Raw genomic sequence first — 21,636 nt, forward strand, 5'->3', positions numbered from 1 at the left:
AAAGCCATGTAGCATGAAACTGCTAGAATCCTAACTTGGTTTTACAGTAAATACTAGGTTCTTGGCATTTTTTATTATCATACCATTTTATCAGCTCTTCAAAGAATGAAGCAACTACTCTATATAATTCAGGCCACATCCTGTTCAACTTCAAGGAAGTATCCAAATTCTTTCATAGTCCTGGAATTTCTTTGTCATGAATGAGTCCCAGGCTTCTTTAAAACCCATCACTAAGCAACCCTGTGAGCCCTCACCCTCTTTGGAGAGCTGTTAAACTTTTGTTTCTATGCCATGGGAAAAAATCCTTGCTGAGAGGAATTTTTGGAGGTAACAAGGGCTAAAAAGTTCTACTTGATAAAGGCTTTTAAACCAGGCAGGAATGATTCCCTGCTCATGTGTTATGGCACTCAATACAATGTTTTTGGTTTGGGGCCTTTATTTTTTTCATGGTAGCTGCTGACTATTATGTGAACAAGGACTGGAAAAAAGTATCTGTACTGAATTATTCATAATAGAAAATTTCATTGTAACGGGGTCAACAAAACACTAACCTTGGCTTAGATCTATTTTTGTTAGAAGGATATGGTTACTGTAAGTGAGCTGGAATGGAATTTGAAACTGGTTCTGTAATTTATAGACCACCACATTATATAATCATTATAATTTATATTTGAAACATTCAGGTATTACCTGTGTGATACATATACTCACAGGAGATTCTGACAAAACTGGATTATTTCCTTACTGAATTTTTTTTTTTTTTTTTTTTTTTTTTTTTTTGATACAGAGTCTCACTCTGTCGCCCAGGCTGGAGTGCAACGGCGCAATCTCGGCTTACTGCAAGCTCCGCCTCCCGGGTTCAAGCCATTCTTCTGCCTCAGCCTCCCGAATAGCTGGGACTACAGGCTCACACTGCCACACCCAGTTTTTTTTTTGTATTTTTTAGTAGAGACAGGGTTTCACCGTGTTGCCCAGGCTGGTCTCGAACTCCTGAGCTCAGGCAGTCCGCCTGCCTCAGCCTCCCAAAGTGCTAGGATTGCAGGCGTGAGCCACCATGCCCTGCCTCCTTACTGAATTTTTAATTTATTTGTATTATAAATGCCTATGTTGGTTTTTTTCTAATGTTTTTGCAATCTGCAGTCCTACCTGCTACCTGTCACCCATGTTGTCACTGGGGGGTTAAATAATTGAGTTTAATAATGGGCCTAATAGTTAATCAAAAGTAACCATTTTTGAAAAATTAGTAATACTTGCTTCTCTCAAATACAGGAATGGCAGTTGATAAGAATGGATTAATCTACTTTGTTGATGGAACCATGATTAGGAAAGTTGACCAAAATGGAATCATATCAACTCTCCTGGGCTCTAACGATTTGACTTCAGCCAGACCTTTAACTTGTGACACCAGCATGCACATCAGCCAGGTAGTTAAATACTAAGCCGACTTGTTTGTTTTTCCTCTAGGTGACTTGACTTATGCAGTCGGTAGACTATGATGGCACCATATTAAACTGCATATATCATGTGTTGCAGTGGTTCTGATAGGGCAGTTCCATTTACATGTATCATAGGAGCTAATAAAAAGTTATTTTCTTCTATAATTCTACATTTGATGAATTCAGGGAGATACAGAACAATTATCACTAAGAAATGCTAAGCATTTGTAATAAAATACCAGGAAAGTAGGAGCATGCAGGTATTCTAAAAAGAACCAAACAGCTGAAATCTCTATCTTTTGATTGCATGAGCTCCTTAAGTAGTAGAGAGAACCCACTATGACTAGTCCCAAGGGACTTATATTTAGAAATAGAAACTTTACTATTGGCCTGATTGAAAACACAATAGAATACTGATCTATTCATAACCTAGAAAGCCCCAACATTTGGTGGTTATTGCTGCCATAAGGAACATGTGTGTTCATAGCTCATTGATATCTGTTGACTCGCTACGTAGAGGCCTATTTGCTATTTGCCTGTAACTAGCAAATTTTTCTGTGAGCTGAATTTTAAAATAAAGTGTTATTTCCTATATCTATCTTCATTCATTACTTTTTGGTTTATTTTACTGAGGCTATTGAAAAAACTATTATCAAACAGTTTTTCTCAGATTAATGCCAATTTCCCTGAATGGTCTAATTTACTCTTCTGGCGAATTAACTGTAGTGCAGTAACTTACTAACCAGGCCATCTCTTTTTTTATTAAGGTACGTCTGGAATGGCCCACTGACCTAGCCATTAACCCTATGGATAACTCCATTTATGTCCTGGATAATAATGTAGTTTTACAGATCACTGAAAATCGTCAAGTTCGCATTGCTGCTGGACGGCCCATGCACTGTCAGGTTCCCGGAGTGGAATATCCTGTGGGGAAGCACGCAGTGCAGACAACACTGGAATCAGCCACTGCCATTGCTGTGTCCTACAGTGGGGTCCTGTACATTACTGAAACTGATGAGAAGAAAATTAACCGGATAAGGCAGGTCACAACAGATGGAGAAATCTCCTTAGTGGCCGGAATACCTTCAGAGTGTGACTGCAAAAATGATGCCAACTGTGACTGTTACCAGAGTGGAGATGGCTACGCCAAGGATGCCAAACTCAGTGCCCCATCCTCCCTGGCTGCTTCTCCAGATGGTACACTGTATATTGCAGATCTAGGGAATATCCGGATCCGGGCTGTGTCAAAGAATAAGCCTTTACTTAACTCTATGAACTTCTATGAAGTTGCGTCTCCAACTGATCAAGAACTCTACATCTTTGACATCAATGGTACTCACCAATATACTGTAAGTTTAGTCACTGGTGATTACCTTTACAATTTTAGCTACAGCAATGACAATGATATTACTGCTGTGACAGACAGCAATGGCAACACCCTTAGAATTAGACGGGACCCAAATCGCATGCCAGTTCGAGTGGTGTCTCCCGATAACCAAGTGATATGGTTGACAATAGGAACAAATGGATGTTTGAAAAGCATGACTGCTCAAGGACTGGAATTAGTTTTGTTTACTTACCATGGCAATAGTGGCCTTTTAGCCACTAAAAGTGATGAAACTGGATGGACAACGTTTTTTGAGTAAGTATATGAAAATTCTACTCTGATTATAAAATACTGTGATATAATATCATCTATAATAACAATATAATCTTAAGGGCTGGAGGATTCCATGTTTTTGAGAGTCTAGAGCTTCTGTAATTTTTGGATCCCGGCTGGGCACGGTGGCTCATTCCCGTAGTCTCAGCTCCTGGGGAGGCTGAGACAGGAGGATTGCTTGAGCCCAGGACTTCGAGGCCACAGTGAGCTGTGATTGTGCCACTGCACTCCAGGCTGAGTGACAGAGCCAGAACGTATCTCTAAAGAAAAAAAAAATGGCCGGGCGCAGTGGCTCACGCCTGTAATCCCAGCACTTTGGGAGGCCGAGGCGGGCGGATCACGAGGTCAGAAGATCGAGACCATCCTGGATAACACGGTGAAACCCCGTCTCTACTAAAAATACAAAAAAATAGCCGGGCGTGGTGGCGGGCGCCTGTAGTCCCAGCTACTCGGGAGGCTGAGGCAGGAGAATGGCGTGAACCCGGGAGGCGCAGCTTGCAGTGAGCCGAGATCGTGCCACTGCACTCCAGTCTCCGGGAGACAGAGCGAGACTCCGCCTCAAAAAAAAAAAGATTCCTCTTTCTGAGAAAGAAAACAAAATTGCAAGATACAAGATGTAGGGCCTTGGAAAGGGAAGGGACTCGTGTAAGGGAGAAGCCCAAAGCTTAAGTTTCAGTTGGCTTCATGGTAAATTTACCTGTACTTAAGGATTAACATCTTGCTTCCAATAGACCTAGCATCTTAGCAGCAAACCTTCTGAGAAGCATCCCGCAGCTGTGGTTTGGGGCATAAAGCCTTTGGCTCTAGGTTTGCCCACCTGATAAAGCTGACTGTCTCAGGAACTTGCATTGAAGAAAAACTTCAAAAACATTTACAGTGAACTTTGCTGATTACGTAGAAGGGCTTAAGTTTTTGTAATCGTTACCAGAGAAGCTACACTGTGCCTCAAAGAACCTTACAACTAAATGCAAGTCAGGAATTGCAGTTTGTTGCCTGAAAGCATGTGAAGAGGTAGGAGGCTCATTCAGCCAGGGTGTTCCAAGAGATAGCATGGAGTGGTGGCCCGGGCACTGTGCTGTCTGAACAGTCACATCTCGGGAGTCACTGAGAATGAAAGGAGAATCAGCTGTTGAGTATGTTAGGGCATGTATAAATGCATTCTCAATTGCTTGTTCACTTGACTCGGTTGTACAAGCCATGAGGGGAAATGAGATACGCAGAGCTGGCATGTTGACAAACGCAAAATAATCTTTGAAATGAATCCTGAGTTCCTTAGTGTGGTTTTCACAATGATATGGTGAAGCAAAGGTATTTCTTTCTGTAGGAGCACACCTCTGAAATTATCATAAAAGTCAGTAGAAAAAATGACTCAATATACAAATATTTTCTGTATAGCTTTTCTGGAATGTGTCTCATACATAAAGCTTAGTTCTCCTGTAGCTTGAATTGCTTTTCTTTTTTGACAGATTCCCTTTTAATAAAATGAATGTTAGCCAGCAGCATGATTTTGTCAGAGGAACAAACCTTTTCAATTGAATTACATTAAAATTCTGTTCTTAGCATTCCTTTTGCTCATTTTAGTATCGCAATAGGAAAGGAATAAATTGGAAGTTAATGGAAAGCACTTCCTTTGCACTGTTTTCAAAGTGATCGCAGGCTAGATTGCCAACGAAGCAAAAAAGAGCACAAGAAAAGTGCTGCCATCAGATGAGACTGGGCAGGAGAGCTGCTCTGATTCTAAGATCTTCAGGAGGCCGGGCGCGGTGGCTCACACCTGTAATCCCAGCACTTTGGGAGGCCGAGGCAGGCGGATCACGAGGTCAAGAGATCAAGACCATCCTGGCTAACACGGTGAAACCCTGTCTCTACTAAAAATACAAAAAATTCGCCAGGCGTGGTGGCAGGTGCCTATAGTGCCAGCTAGTTGGGAGGCTGAGGCAGAAGAATGGCATGAACCCGGGAGGCGGAGGTTGCAGTGAGCCGAGATGGTGCCACTGCACTCCAGCCTGGGTGACAGAGCGAGACTCCGTCTCAAAAAAAAAAAAAAAGATCTTCAGGAGATGCTGGCGGCATTGGGAGGGTTTCAGTTTAGTTGAAAGTGGGGGAAACATAGAGAAATAAGTTTTTAGTATAGTCTGGTACTCAAGCCCTGCTCTCCGGGCCATTTTTGAATATGTCCTTACTTGTTCCCAGGAGTTCATTGTATGGATTAGTGCTGACACTTGAACTTCCTACAGCAGATACAGTGGTTTGCTTATGGCCTACAAATGCATTTTAATCAAGTTTGGAAAATTAGAGAAATTTCACTGGTGGAGCTGATGTGGGATAGTATAAACCAATTTGGATTTTTTACCTTTTAAAGAAATGATAGTGCAAAAAAGAAGATATATTTCTCTAGTAACAAATAACCTCCAAGAATTTCAGACTTAGGAATCGGCAGACTGGCCGAAGTAGAGGTTGGGTTGGCAAGCCAATCTTGTATATAATGGGAAAACATTATTTTAAAGAATGAAAGGTTTTAATTAATTAAAATACAGCAAAATCACATTTTCACCAATACTCATTACATGTCATATTTAAAGTATATCTATTAAATCTTATAACTAGATAAATTGCTGTAAGGGCAACTAAACTATTCCAAAAAGCATTATTAAAATATCTTACAAAATATCACCCTCACAATTTTATATATATCCATATATATAAAAGAATATCATAGTTTAACAAACCAGTGTTTAAAAATGACTTTTCTAATAAAATTAGCAGAAATACTGCTTTTAAAAACCAGCGTTTTGTTAATTTTCCTCATAAGCTGGCTACAGCAAAGACGACTAAAAAATTTCTAAGAAACCTTTATGCATTTTGCAAAATAATGTGTTAAAAAAGAGCACTTAACCCAAGGAATTCAGAATCATCGTGTCAGAATGACAAATGATCATTTTTTTTCTTCCCATACATTCTTGTAATTTGGCTGTGAAAGAGCAAAGGCCGCCTCTTCTAAGGGTCAGAAACTTTAAAACACATTCAAAAGGAAATGCACAAAAAGAAAAGGTGGGGGGGAGGTGTCATTATCAGGCCGCCCCTCCAGAAGCACTGTCTGTGTTCAGACACAGCAGCACGTATTGTCTGTGTGAGTTTGAGATGGTTAATGGGCAAACTCAACCCCTGTCGCTACTCATCAGAGCCTTGACAACAGAGTTTCTGCTGCTTGTCTCCTGACCTGGGTGTGCGGCGGGATGTGAGCATCCTAATAGAGGCAGCGGGGGGCCTCTGAATCCCTGTCGGAATGCCTTTGTTTTTGTATTATTGGTGAACTGGCCGACTCCCAGAATATTAGTACGTGTCTGTAATATTTCCCTTCATTTTTTACAGTACCATGTGTCTATGTGTCTACTTTAGACCTTACAAAGGGCAGCCGGTAAGTTCACAAAGAAGGGATTTGACAGCTTTGACAATGGCCAGAGTGTCACCAAAACCACAACGAGATTGTGAAAAAAAATTGCCATCCCCCACTGAAAAACACCTGCTTTCTATGACTTCCATGACACCAGTCCCTTGAGCTCTGATAACAGGCTCTATAATCATCTTCCTGCACAAATACCTCGCACAGAAAAGTTAAACTTTTCAGCTCAAATTCCCATTTGTATATGGCCAGCTTTCTGACTAGCCTGGTGTCTGTCTAAAAAGCCTTGAGATTAAAGCTTTTGTAGGATAGAAACAGATGGAAGAAGATCTGGAATCAATAAATTTGCCTACTGATAAAAATACACTTGTCATAGTTCCTTCCAAAGAAATTTTAAAAGAGAATTAGTTGCAATTACTTACCTTACATGTTTTTCTTGGTACAAACTTGAGTGTACCATTAACATGTCACAGTATTGGTATAAGTACAAAATGAAATGTAAAAGTATTTCATAAAATGCAAACTTTCATTATCTTTGTGGCTCCCACCACTCCTGGAATGTTGCTGTGGGTATAGAACTCTCCCAACAGCTGTTTGTTGAATGAAGAAATAGAAAAATAAATCAAAGATGTAGACAGGTCAGTGTTTATTTGCAGAGAAGAGTCTGGTAAAACCAGAAGCTGGCATTTGCCAACGCTCCACTGAGAGAACACCTATAAATGCTCTTTTGCGTTCTAAGTTAGTTCACACCTCCGTACCAATAGTGAATGTTGAAAATGTTAACATTACCCATTTTTGTTACTGATTTTTAAAAATATTTACCCAGTATTGCATGTTTGCTCACTGTATTTTGCTTTATAAAATAAGGACTTCCTCAGTTGATCTTCTTATTCCAATAATTAAACAAAATAATAACTTCCTATTGATAGCACTTTCTTCTGAAATGTTGGTGTTAAACACAGAAAACTTTTCCCAAGCAAATACAGTTAAAGGATATTATTGTATCTGGTATCAGAAAGAATTCTAGGAGAAGAAAGCCTGATTCCCAATAAGGTTTTTATCAATCACCAATAAAGTAAGTAGGGTGATTCTTCAGGGTACACAGATGGGATTTCTTTAGCATGATAACTGTCATTTCGAAAACTAGAGATATCATCTGCTTCTTGGCGGCAGTTTCTCTCCATGTTACTTGTAATTATTATGTCCCTATTGTGATTCATTAGAGAAGTGGCCAATGTATTTAGACATGCTACTGGATGGTATGGTGGGAAGACTACATTAGGTATCAGATGGTTTATAACTCAGCTTTGAAATCACTGAGTTAGACTAATATGTTTCATGAGCTAAATAATTATTCATTACGGACTGAGTAAACCATCTTGGCTCTGACCTCCTCTTCCATTGACTTGCTGAGCTGTAGAAAGGACCCCAACTAGCTAACAGGGTCCCCTTGTATGAAGACACTGTGTCTTCAGTTAGTATTAGGGACCGCTTCATGCTGCTTTTCACACTACTTAAAAACAGTGGCCACACACGATCATTCCTTAGCCAGAGTAATTCCAAGGAAACCAAAAAGATCTCACCTGCTAAATATTTATTATTTAAAAAGTTTATGCCTGAAAAGAAACCGCGGTTCTTACACTCGAATGCACAAAGAAGTGAAATCCAGTGTATTGAATTGGGGAACAGAATACGTTATTTAATAGTAAATGGCATTTCACAGTTCTCTCCTTGCTTACCCACATCAAATACAAACCGTTTGGGCATATCTAGAGGCTCTTCTGTCTGGTTAAAGAAGACAACATGAAAAACTATGAATTCTGGCCAATATGTACATGCACATCAGCAGGTTAGTGACATTTTTTTAAATCTTGGGACTTTGAATATTTGGAGCTCTGTATTTGTGGAGCTGACTCTGTGATCTTTTGTGAGCTATATTCAGATTCACAGAGCAAATAAATGAGTTTCAGCTTTTACACATTATGTAGGTACATATGGGTCTCTGGCTTCTCACTTGGGTGGTTTATTGTCCCTCATTGAAGCTTTTCAATTTCAGAATGAGCTTCTGAACCATTTCTTTATAATGAATTTAACTCAGTGCCCATGGCAAACCCACGACTCCCACTGACATCAGTTCTCATGCTGTAGGAGTGCCTCAGAGAAGGGATCCCCGAAGAGGAAAGACAGGCAATGTGAACAGTGCATGTGCTACGCCTAAGCCTATTTCAAGTTCAAAACTGTATACCAAAAGCACAAATAATGCAGGAAAATGCAATGATAATTATTCATTAATTAGAAAAGATATCATTAATTAGAAAAGTTATGCCCATTCTTGTTGACACTGAATCCTGTTTAAACAGCCTGGCTGCAGTGCCATGCTGTGTTCTCCTTACAGAAGTGACCACTGCAATCGCTTCTAATGTTAGAAGAATTATAGAGGTTATCGGCTGGGCACGGTGGCTCACATCTGTAATCCCAGCACTTTGGGAGGCTGAGGTGGGCAGATCACATGAGGTCAGGAGTTCAAGACCAGCCTGGCCAACATGGTGAAACCCTGTCTCTACTAGAAATATAAAAATTAGCCGGGCGTGGTGGCACTCGCCTATAATCCCAGCTACTCAGGAGGCTGAGGCAGGAGAATCGCTTGAACCCGGGAGGCAGAGGTTGCAGTGAGCCAAGATCACACCACTGCACTCCAGCCTGGGTGAAAAGAGTGAGGCTCCATCCCAAAAAAGAGAATAATAATTAGAGAGGTGTCTTCCACAGGACAAAACTGAGAGGATATCCTTTCCTTTGATAAGCATCTGCCATCCAACCCTAAAAACTCAAACACTGAACCTTGCATCATTGTTATTTCTTCCAAAAACTGCATTAAAAACTGAGCAGCCCACTTTATAAGTATATACATACATACACACACACACTTATACACACACACACACACACACATCTTAAAATGGTGCTCAGCCACCTGCTTTATTTTCCTTTTCCTTTTTCTTTCTTCATGAAAGAAAACATTTAGGAGTTTAAGAATGATTTGCAAGAGATTTTGTCAGCAGATCACTTAAAATCATGGGAAAATTCTATTTTTGATAGAATTTTAAATATTTGATTTAGTAGAATCAAATAGTTTATTTCTATTTTTGCTGTTTTGTTTAATTGCTTAATAATTTTGCTTTAAATTATTAACCAAAACGTGTATTTCCAGGGACATCAATAAAAAAATGCATAGGCAATTTTCTAAAGTGACTGCTGTACATTTCAAGCATTAACCTGAACACTATGAAGGCAACACTTTTATTAATACTTGATCTATTCCAATTACCTTCTGCAGTCTAGTTTTTAAAAATCATTAGTTCTGCCCAGGTTTCAAAGGAGAAAAGGAACTGGGGAAATAGTATGTTATTCAGATTACTCAAAAAATTGCACAAAAAATAAAAACAGATTAGTCAGATTTTCTCAGTTCATCGGCTGTGTCCCTGGAGTGTGTTGATAGTGGCAAGGTTGAATTAACTCTTTCAGGGTGTTCCATTTGGCAAGTCAATATTCCAGATGTGCTAACTTGTTCCATAATGGTTCGAGAGTAAATGCAGCTTCCACAAGTGTCCAGTTTCCTCTTTAAACTCGTAATGCAAGTGTCTAGATTAGATGATTTGATGGCCTCATGTCTGTGTGCATCATCAGCTTCCCTTACACGGTGATTATCAGATATTTACCCTAACACTAAGCTGTGTACACCAGCCATTTAAAATGATTGATAATAAAGCAATAAGTTTACACATGGACGATCAGTGCAAAAGAACTTTTCATGTTTTACAATCCCAGAACTGAAGATTGACAATTGAGTGTTTTCTGGAGACTTTGCAGCATCTGTGGCTCATTCCTCTGACAATAAAACAAAAGCAATGCCAGCAGCTCTCACTCCTGGATCCCATAACTCCTCAGCCTCCCAGGAAGGTGTTCAGCACAGAGAAAGTCCCTGGCCTATGTTTCAGGATCCTAGAGTGGTGTCAGAATATCTTGAGGCTGCAAATGCAGAACCAGTGTGGACACTGCACTTCTCTTTGAAGCTCTCTCTGGGTTGGGGAAGGCAGTCTATGAAGGAGATAGGATGGTTGGGGATACTATCTACATGCTTCAAGTCACCCTAACTCCTCACTTAGCTACACCGCCCTCCCCTACCCCATCATCACCACTACCACTTCTCGTAAACACACGTACTGACATACTTCAAAAAAGATTTCCTAGACTTCAAGTTCATCCCAAAGTTTGGTGAAGCCATGATTCTTCAAGATAGACCCCCACAACTTCTAGAAAATATTGATGTAAAGAAATACTCCTTTGTAGCGCTTTCTAAAAACTACTTTTTGTTCTCTTTAAGTGTATTTTAAGAGTGTAGGTCTGATATAACTTAAGATTTTCCCATGACTGGGCTTTTTAATAAAAAACTGTATAAAAAGCAAAGGCTGAAAAACTTATAGTGTATTTTAAAGTAGTTAATTGATTAAGCATTTAATGAATGTAAGTCAAGCATCAGCTAGAAGAAAGATGTCATTCTGTTTCAAACTCTAGAAAAGAAAAGATGGGGGCAGGCACGGTGGCTCACACCTGTAATCCCAGCACTTTGGGAGGCCGAGGCGGGCGGATCACGAGGTCAGGAGATCGAGACCATCCTAGCTAACACGGTGAAACCCCATCTCTACTAAAAATACAAAAAATTAGCTGGGCGTGGTGGCGGGCATCTGTAGTCCCAGCTACTCGGGAGGCTGAGGCAGGAGAATGGCGTGAACCCAGGAGTTGGAGCTTGCAGTGAGCCCAGATCGCACCAGCCTGGGCGACAGAGTGAGACTCCGTCTCAAAAAAAAAAAAAGAAACGATGGAACCAAGTTCTAATAAAGGCAAGCATAAGCCTTGCCAAAATTAGAAGAAAGTACTCATTTATAGAGGATGATGTTTTTAAGCTAGGTCAGTTAGCGTTATAAAAGAAAGGTTACAGGAATCTTATATCTGGAGGAGCAGAATGTGAGTATCTAAATGCATCAGACTACTCCTAGAGAAGTCAAAAAATATTCAGGATGACTAAACCTCAAACCTTTAAAACCTCAAGGAAGGTCAGAATGGGTTTATGCAGTGGTTATTTATAATTTAGAGCTAGTGAGAAATGTTATGCCCAGGAATTTATCTTTATGTTCATATCGGTGTATCCATATCCAATGAAAGATTAGCTCATTCACCCCTTACTAATTTAATAAAGATTTCTAGTTTTTTAACTTAATTTTTAAAGTGTACCCATTCTCCTTAACACAACAATTAACCACAAGCATAGTTAATCCCATATGGGACTGGTCCAGGCAACACCAGCCTCTGAGGAAGCACAGTTTCCAAAAGCAGCTATGCCACCTAAAAGAAAATGAAAGTCTTTTCCATGCTACATTGCAAAGGCAAACAGATTGACAAATTATTAAATTATTTCAAACCTCTTAGGTTTTGATAAGGTGGGAAGTTTTCTGTGCTTTTTGATCATCAAGCATTTCCTATTTAGCCCCTAATTTCCTGGCATTCATTCATTCACTCATGTGCTCATTCATTCAGTAAGAATTTATTATGTGCCAGGTACTGGCCTTAGGTGCTGGAGAATGCAGAGCTAGATGACACATTCCCTGCTTTCAAGGAGCTCAGAGTCCACTGGGAGAGAAAGACAAGTAAACAGTGATAAGAATGGTAAGTGCTAAGATAGTTGTTCGACAGGCCGTGGAGGTACAGAGGAGGATCATCTAAATCCGATTGAGAATTGGGGACAGGATGAGGCAAGAAAAACTTACCAAGGGAGGTAATTTTTAAGATCAGTGTTGCAAGTTGTGAATAAAGGCTACCCAGAAGAGAGAGAAAGAGACTGCTAAGCCAGAGGAAAGCATTTACCCAGGAGCAGAACATGGCAGGCTTTGGAAAGAACACACAGCTCAGAATGACAGGAGCATCGAATGTGTGTGGGGAGGAGGGAGATGAAACCAGGGAGGGAGATGGTGCCTCTGCGCAAGTAGGGCTTGCACCGCTACGTGAAGATCTGGACTGCGTGGATCTTCCCTCCGGGGTAGGCAGGACTCTATTCAAGGAGTTTAACAGGGACAGCCACATAGCCAATCTGGTGACAATGTAAGGATAGATTTAAGGTAGAAAAGTAGGTTAGGAAAGGAAAGGTAGGAGGCAGTAGAGGTCAGTCAATCATTAGGAAATGAAATGTAACTTGCTGTCTGAATGTAAGAGGTAAGGGCAAAAGAGGATCAAGGATGAGTTTCTTTTTTCCCAACTTAGGTGACTAGTGGACACGGAGATACAGGGAAGAATTGTAGGTTGATCAACAAAAGATGAGTTCAGATTTGTAAATTATGACTTTGAGAGTACCATGGCACAGTCTAGCATGTGATAAAAAAAAATGTCTGATTGGAACTTAGAGGACAATTCCAAAGATGTGGACACGAGAGCTATTGAGAGAGCCGAAGCTATAAGTGTGAATAAAATCATATTGAAAGGGAACATAGAAGATCTGGTTACAAGTGGACAAAAAGAAGGTGCAAATATGTGAGTTTACAGACTGGAGTTTCCTGTGGCTTCATAATAAAAGACAACAGCTGTGTTAATACTGAAGGATCCACTTTCTCCTACTGGATACTCTATCCTTAATTTTTTGAAATCTTCAAATCTGTGTCTTCCCTTGTATTTTGCATCATTTTCTGTATTTGATTTTCTTTCTTTGCTCCCTTTTGCTCCTTAACTGCCCAAATGTGGCCATTCCTCTGCCTCCCCTTACTTCTTGCACTTTGCTCGATGTTCATTTTCTCTCTTAAAGCTTGTGAGTAGGTAACATCTTAGTCTCCATATTCTCTCATCTTAGACTTTTTTTCCTTACCCTTCCTCCTTACTCACCTCTGTTTCCCAAGTCATTGACACTCATGAGATGAAACGAAAAACCTGGGTTCCGGTCGCGATTGTGTCGCTTACTCCTAACTGCATGACTGTGAGAGTCAGAGCCCCTGTCTGGATTTTCTTGTCCTCACCTGTAACATGAAAGGCTTCTTAGTAGTTAAAGATCACTTCCTATTCACAAGAAAATACGTGATTTTACCATTTCCTTCCAACTTCTCATAGGCCCCTGTCAAGGTGTATTCCAAAAGAAATAACACTTAACAGAAGTTACCAAATTTCCTCTGCTAAAACAGTTATGCATATTGCATTTCGGTCAAACTAGCATCTTATATGTTATGTTGGTGGTAGAAATAGCAATTTATAGTGATAAATAGAATTTTCTCTTTCCAAATGCGCCACCTACTTTTTAAAAATCTTTCCCACTTACTGGAAGCCTCGCACAGCCCTCCTTGTCCTCGCTCAGTGCCAGGGTGTGGGTCTATGTACGGCTGAACAAGCACCAGGATCCAAGGAGAACAAAAGAAAAGGAGGAGTTTGTCCTCTGAGCGCTTCCAGACCCATGGAATAAATCCAGGAGGATGAGGGCATGCACAGTTCTGTTTTACAGATTCTTTGGAGCAAAAATTTTCCTCGCCATCAGCTGTCTAGCAGGTCTCCATTTCAAGACCAGATAGCTAAACAAATAAGCTGTATCCTACCCATGTCAGCCTTCCTCACTCAATAAACAATTTAAAAAAGAAAAAAAAAAGACTGTCTTAAACATGATTCTTCTCTTAATGATGGCTAACCCAGAATCCTTCGAATCCCTAAGGGAACTAATTCTGGAATGCCCTGACTTGGATGGCTTTGTCTCAAGGCCTGTGAATTTCAGAGCTGGGCATTATCACTTTGTCAGTTCTCCCTGATGTGGTAATGACTATGAAAGGAAAGAGGCATTGGGTCACTATTTTTGAATTTGATCCTTGAAGAAAATGTCATTTCTGTGACCATCTATCACTATGCTCAGCGTTCAAAAGGGCTGGACCAGAGAGGAGTGGGGGAGGCTCTGCCCTTGTCTACATGCCTCTGAACTCATGTTAGCTGGGGGGTGTTTGAAAAAAAAAAGAATAGCAGCTTGACTGCAGACTGCTACCCTTTCTGGTTTTATGGAGCAAAGCACGGGTCAGAATTTGCCCCATCAGCAAGACCTCCTAATTAAATGCAGCAGCAACAAAGACATTCACACTGGGGTTACCAACACCCACCCCATACAATTCTCACCCCTTTCTCATCAGGATCCCCTTAGCACCAAGACCAAACTCACGTAAAATAATACTTTCTTTTGTCTTTCTTCTTTGGTATTTTCCCTGCCATTTTTGATAATAGGTAGGTAGCAGGCAGGGGAGTATCAGGTGGTGCCATGATGTGGGCGTAGGCGACTGCTCTATTTCCCTTGGTGATAGAAGCGTTTTCTATCCAGAACCTGATTTTTGAGGGTTTCTTACTACCTTGCTACAAATTATGATCTGTCTTTGAGATAATTGTTAAAATACATAAACCGTAGGTTCCTTCTCAGAAGACTTACATGTAAAATCTTTCGCTGTTGCTGTTGCAAATCACATTATTGCCGTTAAGATTCCGCATCAGCCCGCCGTTGCGGGTTCGCTGTTTGTGTACAAGTCCCTCCTCAGGAAGGACGATCAAGGAGTGATTTATGCCTACATGTTTAGTCATGACAGGGTTAGTAATTGTGTTCCACTTCACCTCAACGACAGATACGAGGCTGTTACAAATTAGCAATGTGGGAAAAGTCTTGTGGTAACCGGTGACAAGATGGAGGGGATTGTTTGTTTTTGTTGTTGTTGGCTGTTAAACTGTGGAAGGAAATTTGAGCCTACGCAACTCTGTTAGATGGAAGAAAAGATTCTCCCTCTGTATAAAGTGTGTGTGTGTGTTTCTGGGTGGGCATGTGTGTATATTATATACACACATATACACTACGTATACTATATATACACATCACACACATACACATTATAGTGAAAGTGGGAGAAAGATGGGTTAATCAAGTGCTTCATGTGAGTTCTTACTGGGATCCAAGTCTGAAAGCAAACCCGTGTAACCCACGAAGCAGCTCTCAAAAGCAGGCTAGTTCTGGGATGGCCCTGAGGAAGCGCCCGAGGAAGGCCCACTCATAAGGAAACTTGAACATTTATCCCATCTGGAGGCCTTCAGAATGAACCCAAACCAACATCTGCTGCTGTCTTGCCTGCCCAGAACAGGCTTGGTTTTGACCAGAGAAAGCAGTCACATTTCAGTGACTCTCATTCCAGCTTTCCTAGGTGAAAATGACAGAGGTGTGGGGAGGGCATTGCCGCCAGTATATACGTAACGACATATGGTGGTCTCGTGTTTGAGTCGGGCCAGTTCAGGGTCAGGCTGAATTCTGGACTGACAATCCACAGAAGGGATAAAGAGCATGTCACTCCGCAAAAGAGCCCACCTCCAGAGTTAGAATGACTTCTCTGCCCTGGTGTATGCGCTTCTCTAAAGCTGTGCTCTCATTTACACATACTTTTCTCAAAAGCAGAAGATAATTTTAAAAACATAACCTTTGGTTAAAGAAGCCATTTTGTGGGGAAGCACCAAAGACGATAAATACTCCTGTTGTCAAGTTGTAAAGAAAGTTTTCGAGAACTGCAAATTGTTTGCACTTGAATAAATTTGCAGCATCAATAGGCTGTTGCCATTGGGCTGGTAACAGTCTAAATCAGTTGATTTTACTCTCAGATGAGCATCTACTGAAGATGTTTAAGTAGAAAGGTATTATAATCATGGTGTTTCAGATTGATTTGGTATCAGTGAATATGGGAAGAGGCAGATAGACCCATTTTAAAAGTCTAGGGAAGCTCTGGGAATAGAAAGATAAATATCTGAGAGACATTACCAAGGAAAAGGAAAAAGTTAGGAGCTTCACGTCAGGTTGAATATAGCATTCTCAGCTGAGAATGACTGAGGCTGCGATTCTCTGAGGCATTTGTCGATAATCCCACTACTTAGGAAACTTTAAAAAGAGATTTAAAAATATACCACAAAAGCTAAAACAGCAACTAGGCAACCATGCAATCCAAATTAAAGACCAACAAACAGCTAAACATCAAATAAGGGCGTCTCATCAGTGAAAGAGCGGTAGGTCACGGAGAGCCTGAGGAAGTTTGTCCTTTCCAGCGAGAGTCCTTTGTAAAGAGGGGTCAGGCAGGAGCAGGAAGGAATGTGCTGTGTTATGAATTTGAAACCATGAGGCTAAGGCCAGAGGAATGCAATGGGGGGCATGAAGTTGATGTTCTATTCAAATTCCCTGGAGCCTATTGCATTGTACATTCAAAAAGCTAATAAAGGAAAACTACCTCTCAAATCTATAAGCTGGGCAGGGCTAGTTCACCACTAAGGCCAAGCAACGTTCAGTTGAGTCACACAGTTGCAAATAAGCAAGAGAATCTGAATCCGCCCAGAGGCATATCTAGTTGTTGGAAAGGTCTTTTTAAGACCTGGAGTCAGAGTATTTCAGAGGCTAGCTGGACATTCGTTGGTGCATTGGTTTTCTTCTTTTGTGGAGGTAAAGAAGAGTTAGCCTGATGTTTATGGAAGTACCTGAGAGTCGTCTTTGAAGACATTTCTTTCACTCCCTTAGAGTCCCCGGGTCATTTTTTTGATGTCTTTGCTTCCTCTTGTTTTCATTTCTGTTGACATAAGTGCTAATCTGTGAAAAAGTTTTTACTCGTCCGCACTGAAATGAAAAAAAAAAAATGATGTGGAGAATGTTTTCATAAAGCTTTATTCATTGCTTTTAAAGAGCAGTCCTAGGCCGGGCGTGGTGGCTCACGCCTGTAATCCCAGCACTTTGGGAGGCCGAGGCGGGTGGGTCACTAGGTCAGGAGTTTGAGACCAGTCTGGCCAAGATGGTGAAACCCCGTCTCTACTAAAAATACACAAAAAAATTACAGGCACAGTGGCAGGCGCCTGTAATCCTAGCTACTCAGGAGGCTGAGGCAGGAGAATCGCTTGAACTTGGGAGGCGGAGGTTGCAGTGAGCCAAGATCGCACCACTGTACTCTAGCCTAGGCAACAGAGCAAGACTCTGTCTCAAAAAATAAATAAATACATAAATAAAGAACAGTCCTTTTGGCCGGGCGTAGTGGCTCACTCCTGTAATCTCAACACTTTAGGAGGCTGAGGCAGGTGGATCACCTGAGGACAGGAGTTTGAGACCAGCCTGACCAATATGGTGAAATCCCGTATCTACTAAAAAATACAAAAATTACCTGGGCATGGTGGCGGGGGCCTCTAATCCTAGCTCAGGAGGCTGAGGGAGGAGGATTGCTTGAACCCAGGAGGCGGAGGTTGCAGTGAGCCGAGATCATGCCACTGCATTCCAGCCTGGGCGACAGAGTGAGATTTGTCTCGAAAAAAAAAAAAAAACAGTTCTTTTGAAAGAACTCACCCTACAGGTAGGTCCTGCCTCTCTTTGATATGTTTAAATGGCCTTATGAAACGATGGGAGTAACGGGTAGTAGTTTTTAATTTAAAAACCCTGTGTTGATCCCTGATTTTTTTCATGGTTTGTAAAATTGGCAAGTCAGGGAGCCACTCTCACCCCCACCCTAGGTTCCTCGTTAAAACCCCACTTTCTTTAAACTTTCTTCAGCACCTCATGTTCTCCAGTGAGGAGATCCACCCAAGGCTCCCTTCCAGTATGACTCTGTGCTGGCCACTGTGCCTCAGCCGGGCCCCTGCACCCCGACACCTTCCTCCGCAGCCCCCCCAGCCCCACCCGGGCCCCTGCCTGACTGCCTGATCCCACAGTCTAGTTCACCACTAAGGCCAAGCAACATTCAGTTGAGCCACACAGTTGCAAATAAGCAGAGAATCTGCCCAGAGGCATATCTAGTTCTATTCCGGGACCTGGCCAGGTCCCCACCTGGGTGCAGCTCTTCCCCAGCTATGTCAGCGTGAACACATCTCCCCTTCTGCTCACTCTGGTGAGTGGTAGCCTCACAGGACACTCATTTTTAATAGTTAAATTGTCATGTATGTGACCTCTGCTCACCCAGACTTCTCTGTTGTCACAATATCCTCACGCTTTAGCTTGCATGGAAAGGCTGTTCTGAAACTGTTGGGTGCCAGGTTAGATAGGAGCTCTGAGGACCCTGACGCCGGAGCAGCCTTCCTTGTGCAAACACTTCAGCCCTGTTAGTGCCTGCACTTAGCTTCAGCTACTCCTTGGAAGGCACAAATTCCGAACTTCCAGGGCTAAACTGTTAAGCTGGGCCGCTAAGATCCCAGCTTAACCCTCTGTCATTCTAACTGTACTACCTACAAAGGTTACTTGTATTTTTATTTCCCAAAGAACCAAAGGCTAATAGGTGAGAGTCTGAACTTTCAGCTTCCTGGGCTGTATCTCCCTGTGCCCAGGATCCTGTGATATAGAATGCCTGCCCAGCAGGGAATGGAATGTGTGGTAAGCCAATGAAAGAGCAAAGTCAGAGGTTGCAGAAATGCTTTCTACAGGAGAAAGGTGAAGTTTCTGCTTCAGATTGAATGGGGCTAGAAAATATAAACCAGCAAAAGGGTCAATAAAGGGCAGAGGAGAATGAATCAGCAAGCTGCTTGCAGGTGGTACAATCTATATAAAGCTAGAGTTCCCAGCTTTAAATCAGGCACTGTGATCTACAGGAGGGCTAATGGGCCTGGGGTCAGCTGCACAAAAGTCCCAGTTATGGTCCAGTCAAGAGATAGAGTGAGAGCCAGATCAAATCAGCTAACCACGTCGTATTTTCATTTTCCATCTCTGAAATGGGGGGGGAAATAGTGCACTACAGAATTCTCCTATGTAGAGGCATTCAAAAGGGCATTCATTTTTTTTAACCCGATAGCACGTTCTTCACATCATACCATGAGATGTGTAATCTGCTGCAAGACTTATGCCAAACTGAACGACAGAACTTTAGGCTGGTTTTGTCAATAATTCTGTAAGTCTGCGCTGCTCGCTCTTAAATAAACCAGTGCGTGTTTGTTTCTTCAAGAGCAGTAATTTCTTCAAAAAGGCGATCACAGCAATAAACTGTGCTGGATTTCTTTCATTTATGCCTTCCTTTGCTAGGGGCGTGTGGGTTGGTGGGGAAGACATCTTCAGCTCTGCCTTTTGTGAGTCTAAACAATGATTCCACTTAATGGTGCATTTGCTTCCTCTGTGTCTCCATCCCTGGCTTCTCCCTCCTGAGTGCCCGTTCCTGCCGCTGGCTGAGCAGCGTGGCAGGTTGTCAGATCATGTCAGTCAAACCCATGATCTGACCGATACTGTCCCCACCGAATTAATGGGACCAGCTCATCACCGGGCACGGAACAGACCTCCGTCCCTCGCCTTCCTCCTCTCTTTCTTCCCTCTCTCTACTATCACATTGTCCTGGCGGAGTCTTCTCTGTCTTTATCACCTAGAATCTTCTCCTGATGAACAACCACATTTTTCAAAATGAATGTTTCACGAAAAACCCCTATCATCTCATAAACAAGTGAAATTGAAAAAACAAACAAAACCCCTCTATCCTTTTATTCCCAAATATCACTTAAGTACCTTTTTTACTCCTCACGCCTGTGTGGCCCCGTGTTTTCACCTATGATTATGATCCCCCGTCACTGTTTTCCTGCCCTGGTAACCTGTCTTTCTCTAACGGCATTGTTTCTCTGTTAGTTCTGTGTCTGGGCTTATTTCAAGTAGGATGTTGATTCAGGTCTCCATCTCACTGGGAACCTTCGATTAGTGAAACAGTCTTAGAATCAATCTGAAATCCACCCTTTAGTATATTGTGGTCCCAAGGAAACTCCTAATTTCTCATCCAGATTTTTGCTTTTTTTTTTTTTCTTTCTTCAGACGACACCATCATTTTTGAAATTTTCTCTGGTGCTGCCACAAATAGAAAAGTCACAAAAATTCAATTCTTCAGTCAAATGTTGTATCTATGATGCATATTTATGAGCACAGAACAGCTTTTAAAATGTATTTTAACACTCAAATTATAAGTTACTCTTGTATTTGTCTGCTAAAAAGAGTAAGTGTGTAATAAAAAAACAAATAATCATTAAATGTCAGGAAATATTGCATCTCATTTCAGTGAACACAGTAAATCACCATGCAAGATATTCCCCATTCTTTCAATATCACTGTAGACAAGATGGGTTATCATCACCACTGCCAGCATTGAAGCTCTAATTTACCATTATGAAGTATGTCAATCACTGAGAAATAAGAAAGTCTTTAAAAGGTTCTTATTTTATTAATTTGTTGAAGATGTCTGAAGATACTAAAAGGATTTTTTACATATGCAAATACATACATGCACGTAAACATACTGTACTGTACTGCCACCGAGGGAGTAAGTCAGTAAATCTTTAAGAACTGATGTAACAGTGAATGAAATCTACTTTGTAGAAAATATGAAGGAATACTAAGGAATTTGATATCAGCAAACATGTTCCCTTTGAAACAGCAAATTAGATGTGCAGGAGGATTTTGGTCGCACTTCAAAGAATCATGTGCTGAGATGGAGAGCTGGTCTGTTTACTCGTGTTCTCACCGGTGAGGTTTTTCTATGTTAAACGGGTTTTTGATTACTTCAAAGCATGTTTGAAGTCTTCACTCCGCATCGCTCATCCACGAAGACAAATAGTCCTCCAAATTTGTGCAACTAATTTTGCTACTCATTATATTTATAAGTCAGAAGAAACTGCAGTTTCCTATTTAACACCAAGTTAATGCCTCTTGTATTTAGCTATGACAGTGAAGGTCGTCTGACAAATGTTACGTTTCCAACTGGAGTGGTCACAAACCTGCATGGGGACATGGACAAGGCTATCACAGTGGACATTGAGTCATCTAGCCGAGAAGAAGATGTCAGCATCACTTCAAATCTGTCCTCGATCGATTCTTTCTACACCATGGTTCAAGGTAAACACGAAAGCATCATTTTAAACTGATCATTTTCAAGTACCACCAGCACCCAGATAGAATGCGGCAACACCCAGTTTCCAAGATGAACCAGAAAAGGGAAGGTGAAAATGTAAACCTCTAGAAATATTGGTGACATAATCTACAGTGTACATGTAATATTTATTTACTTATATAGACATATTTCAAAACCACATATAAAATAATCTGTCAACCTTGGAATAGTGTCTGT

At 41.3% G+C, this 21,636-nt stretch overlaps 1 protein-coding gene across 24 annotated transcripts in view; it reads left to right on the plus strand.

The window, feature by feature from the left end:
• Window positions 1-21,636, plus strand: part of TENM3 (teneurin transmembrane protein 3) — a 652,872-nt gene that overhangs the window by 608,236 nt on the left and 23,000 nt on the right. For all 24 annotated transcript variants that reach the window (XM_055385113.2, XM_055385106.2, XM_055385110.2 and 21 more), the window contains 3 exons: window positions 1,270-1,424; window positions 2,204-3,078; window positions 21,229-21,404. In XM_055385113.2, the coding sequence (XP_055241088.2) occupies window positions 1,270-1,424; window positions 2,204-3,078; window positions 21,229-21,404 (1,206 nt within the window). The remainder of the gene's footprint in view (window positions 1-1,269; window positions 1,425-2,203; window positions 3,079-21,228; window positions 21,405-21,636) is intronic.

Source organism: Gorilla gorilla, chromosome 3 (genome assembly GCF_029281585.2).
Source record: "Gorilla gorilla gorilla isolate KB3781 chromosome 3, NHGRI_mGorGor1-v2.1_pri, whole genome shotgun sequence".
Classification (NCBI taxonomy): domain Eukaryota; kingdom Metazoa; phylum Chordata; class Mammalia; order Primates; family Hominidae; genus Gorilla; species Gorilla gorilla.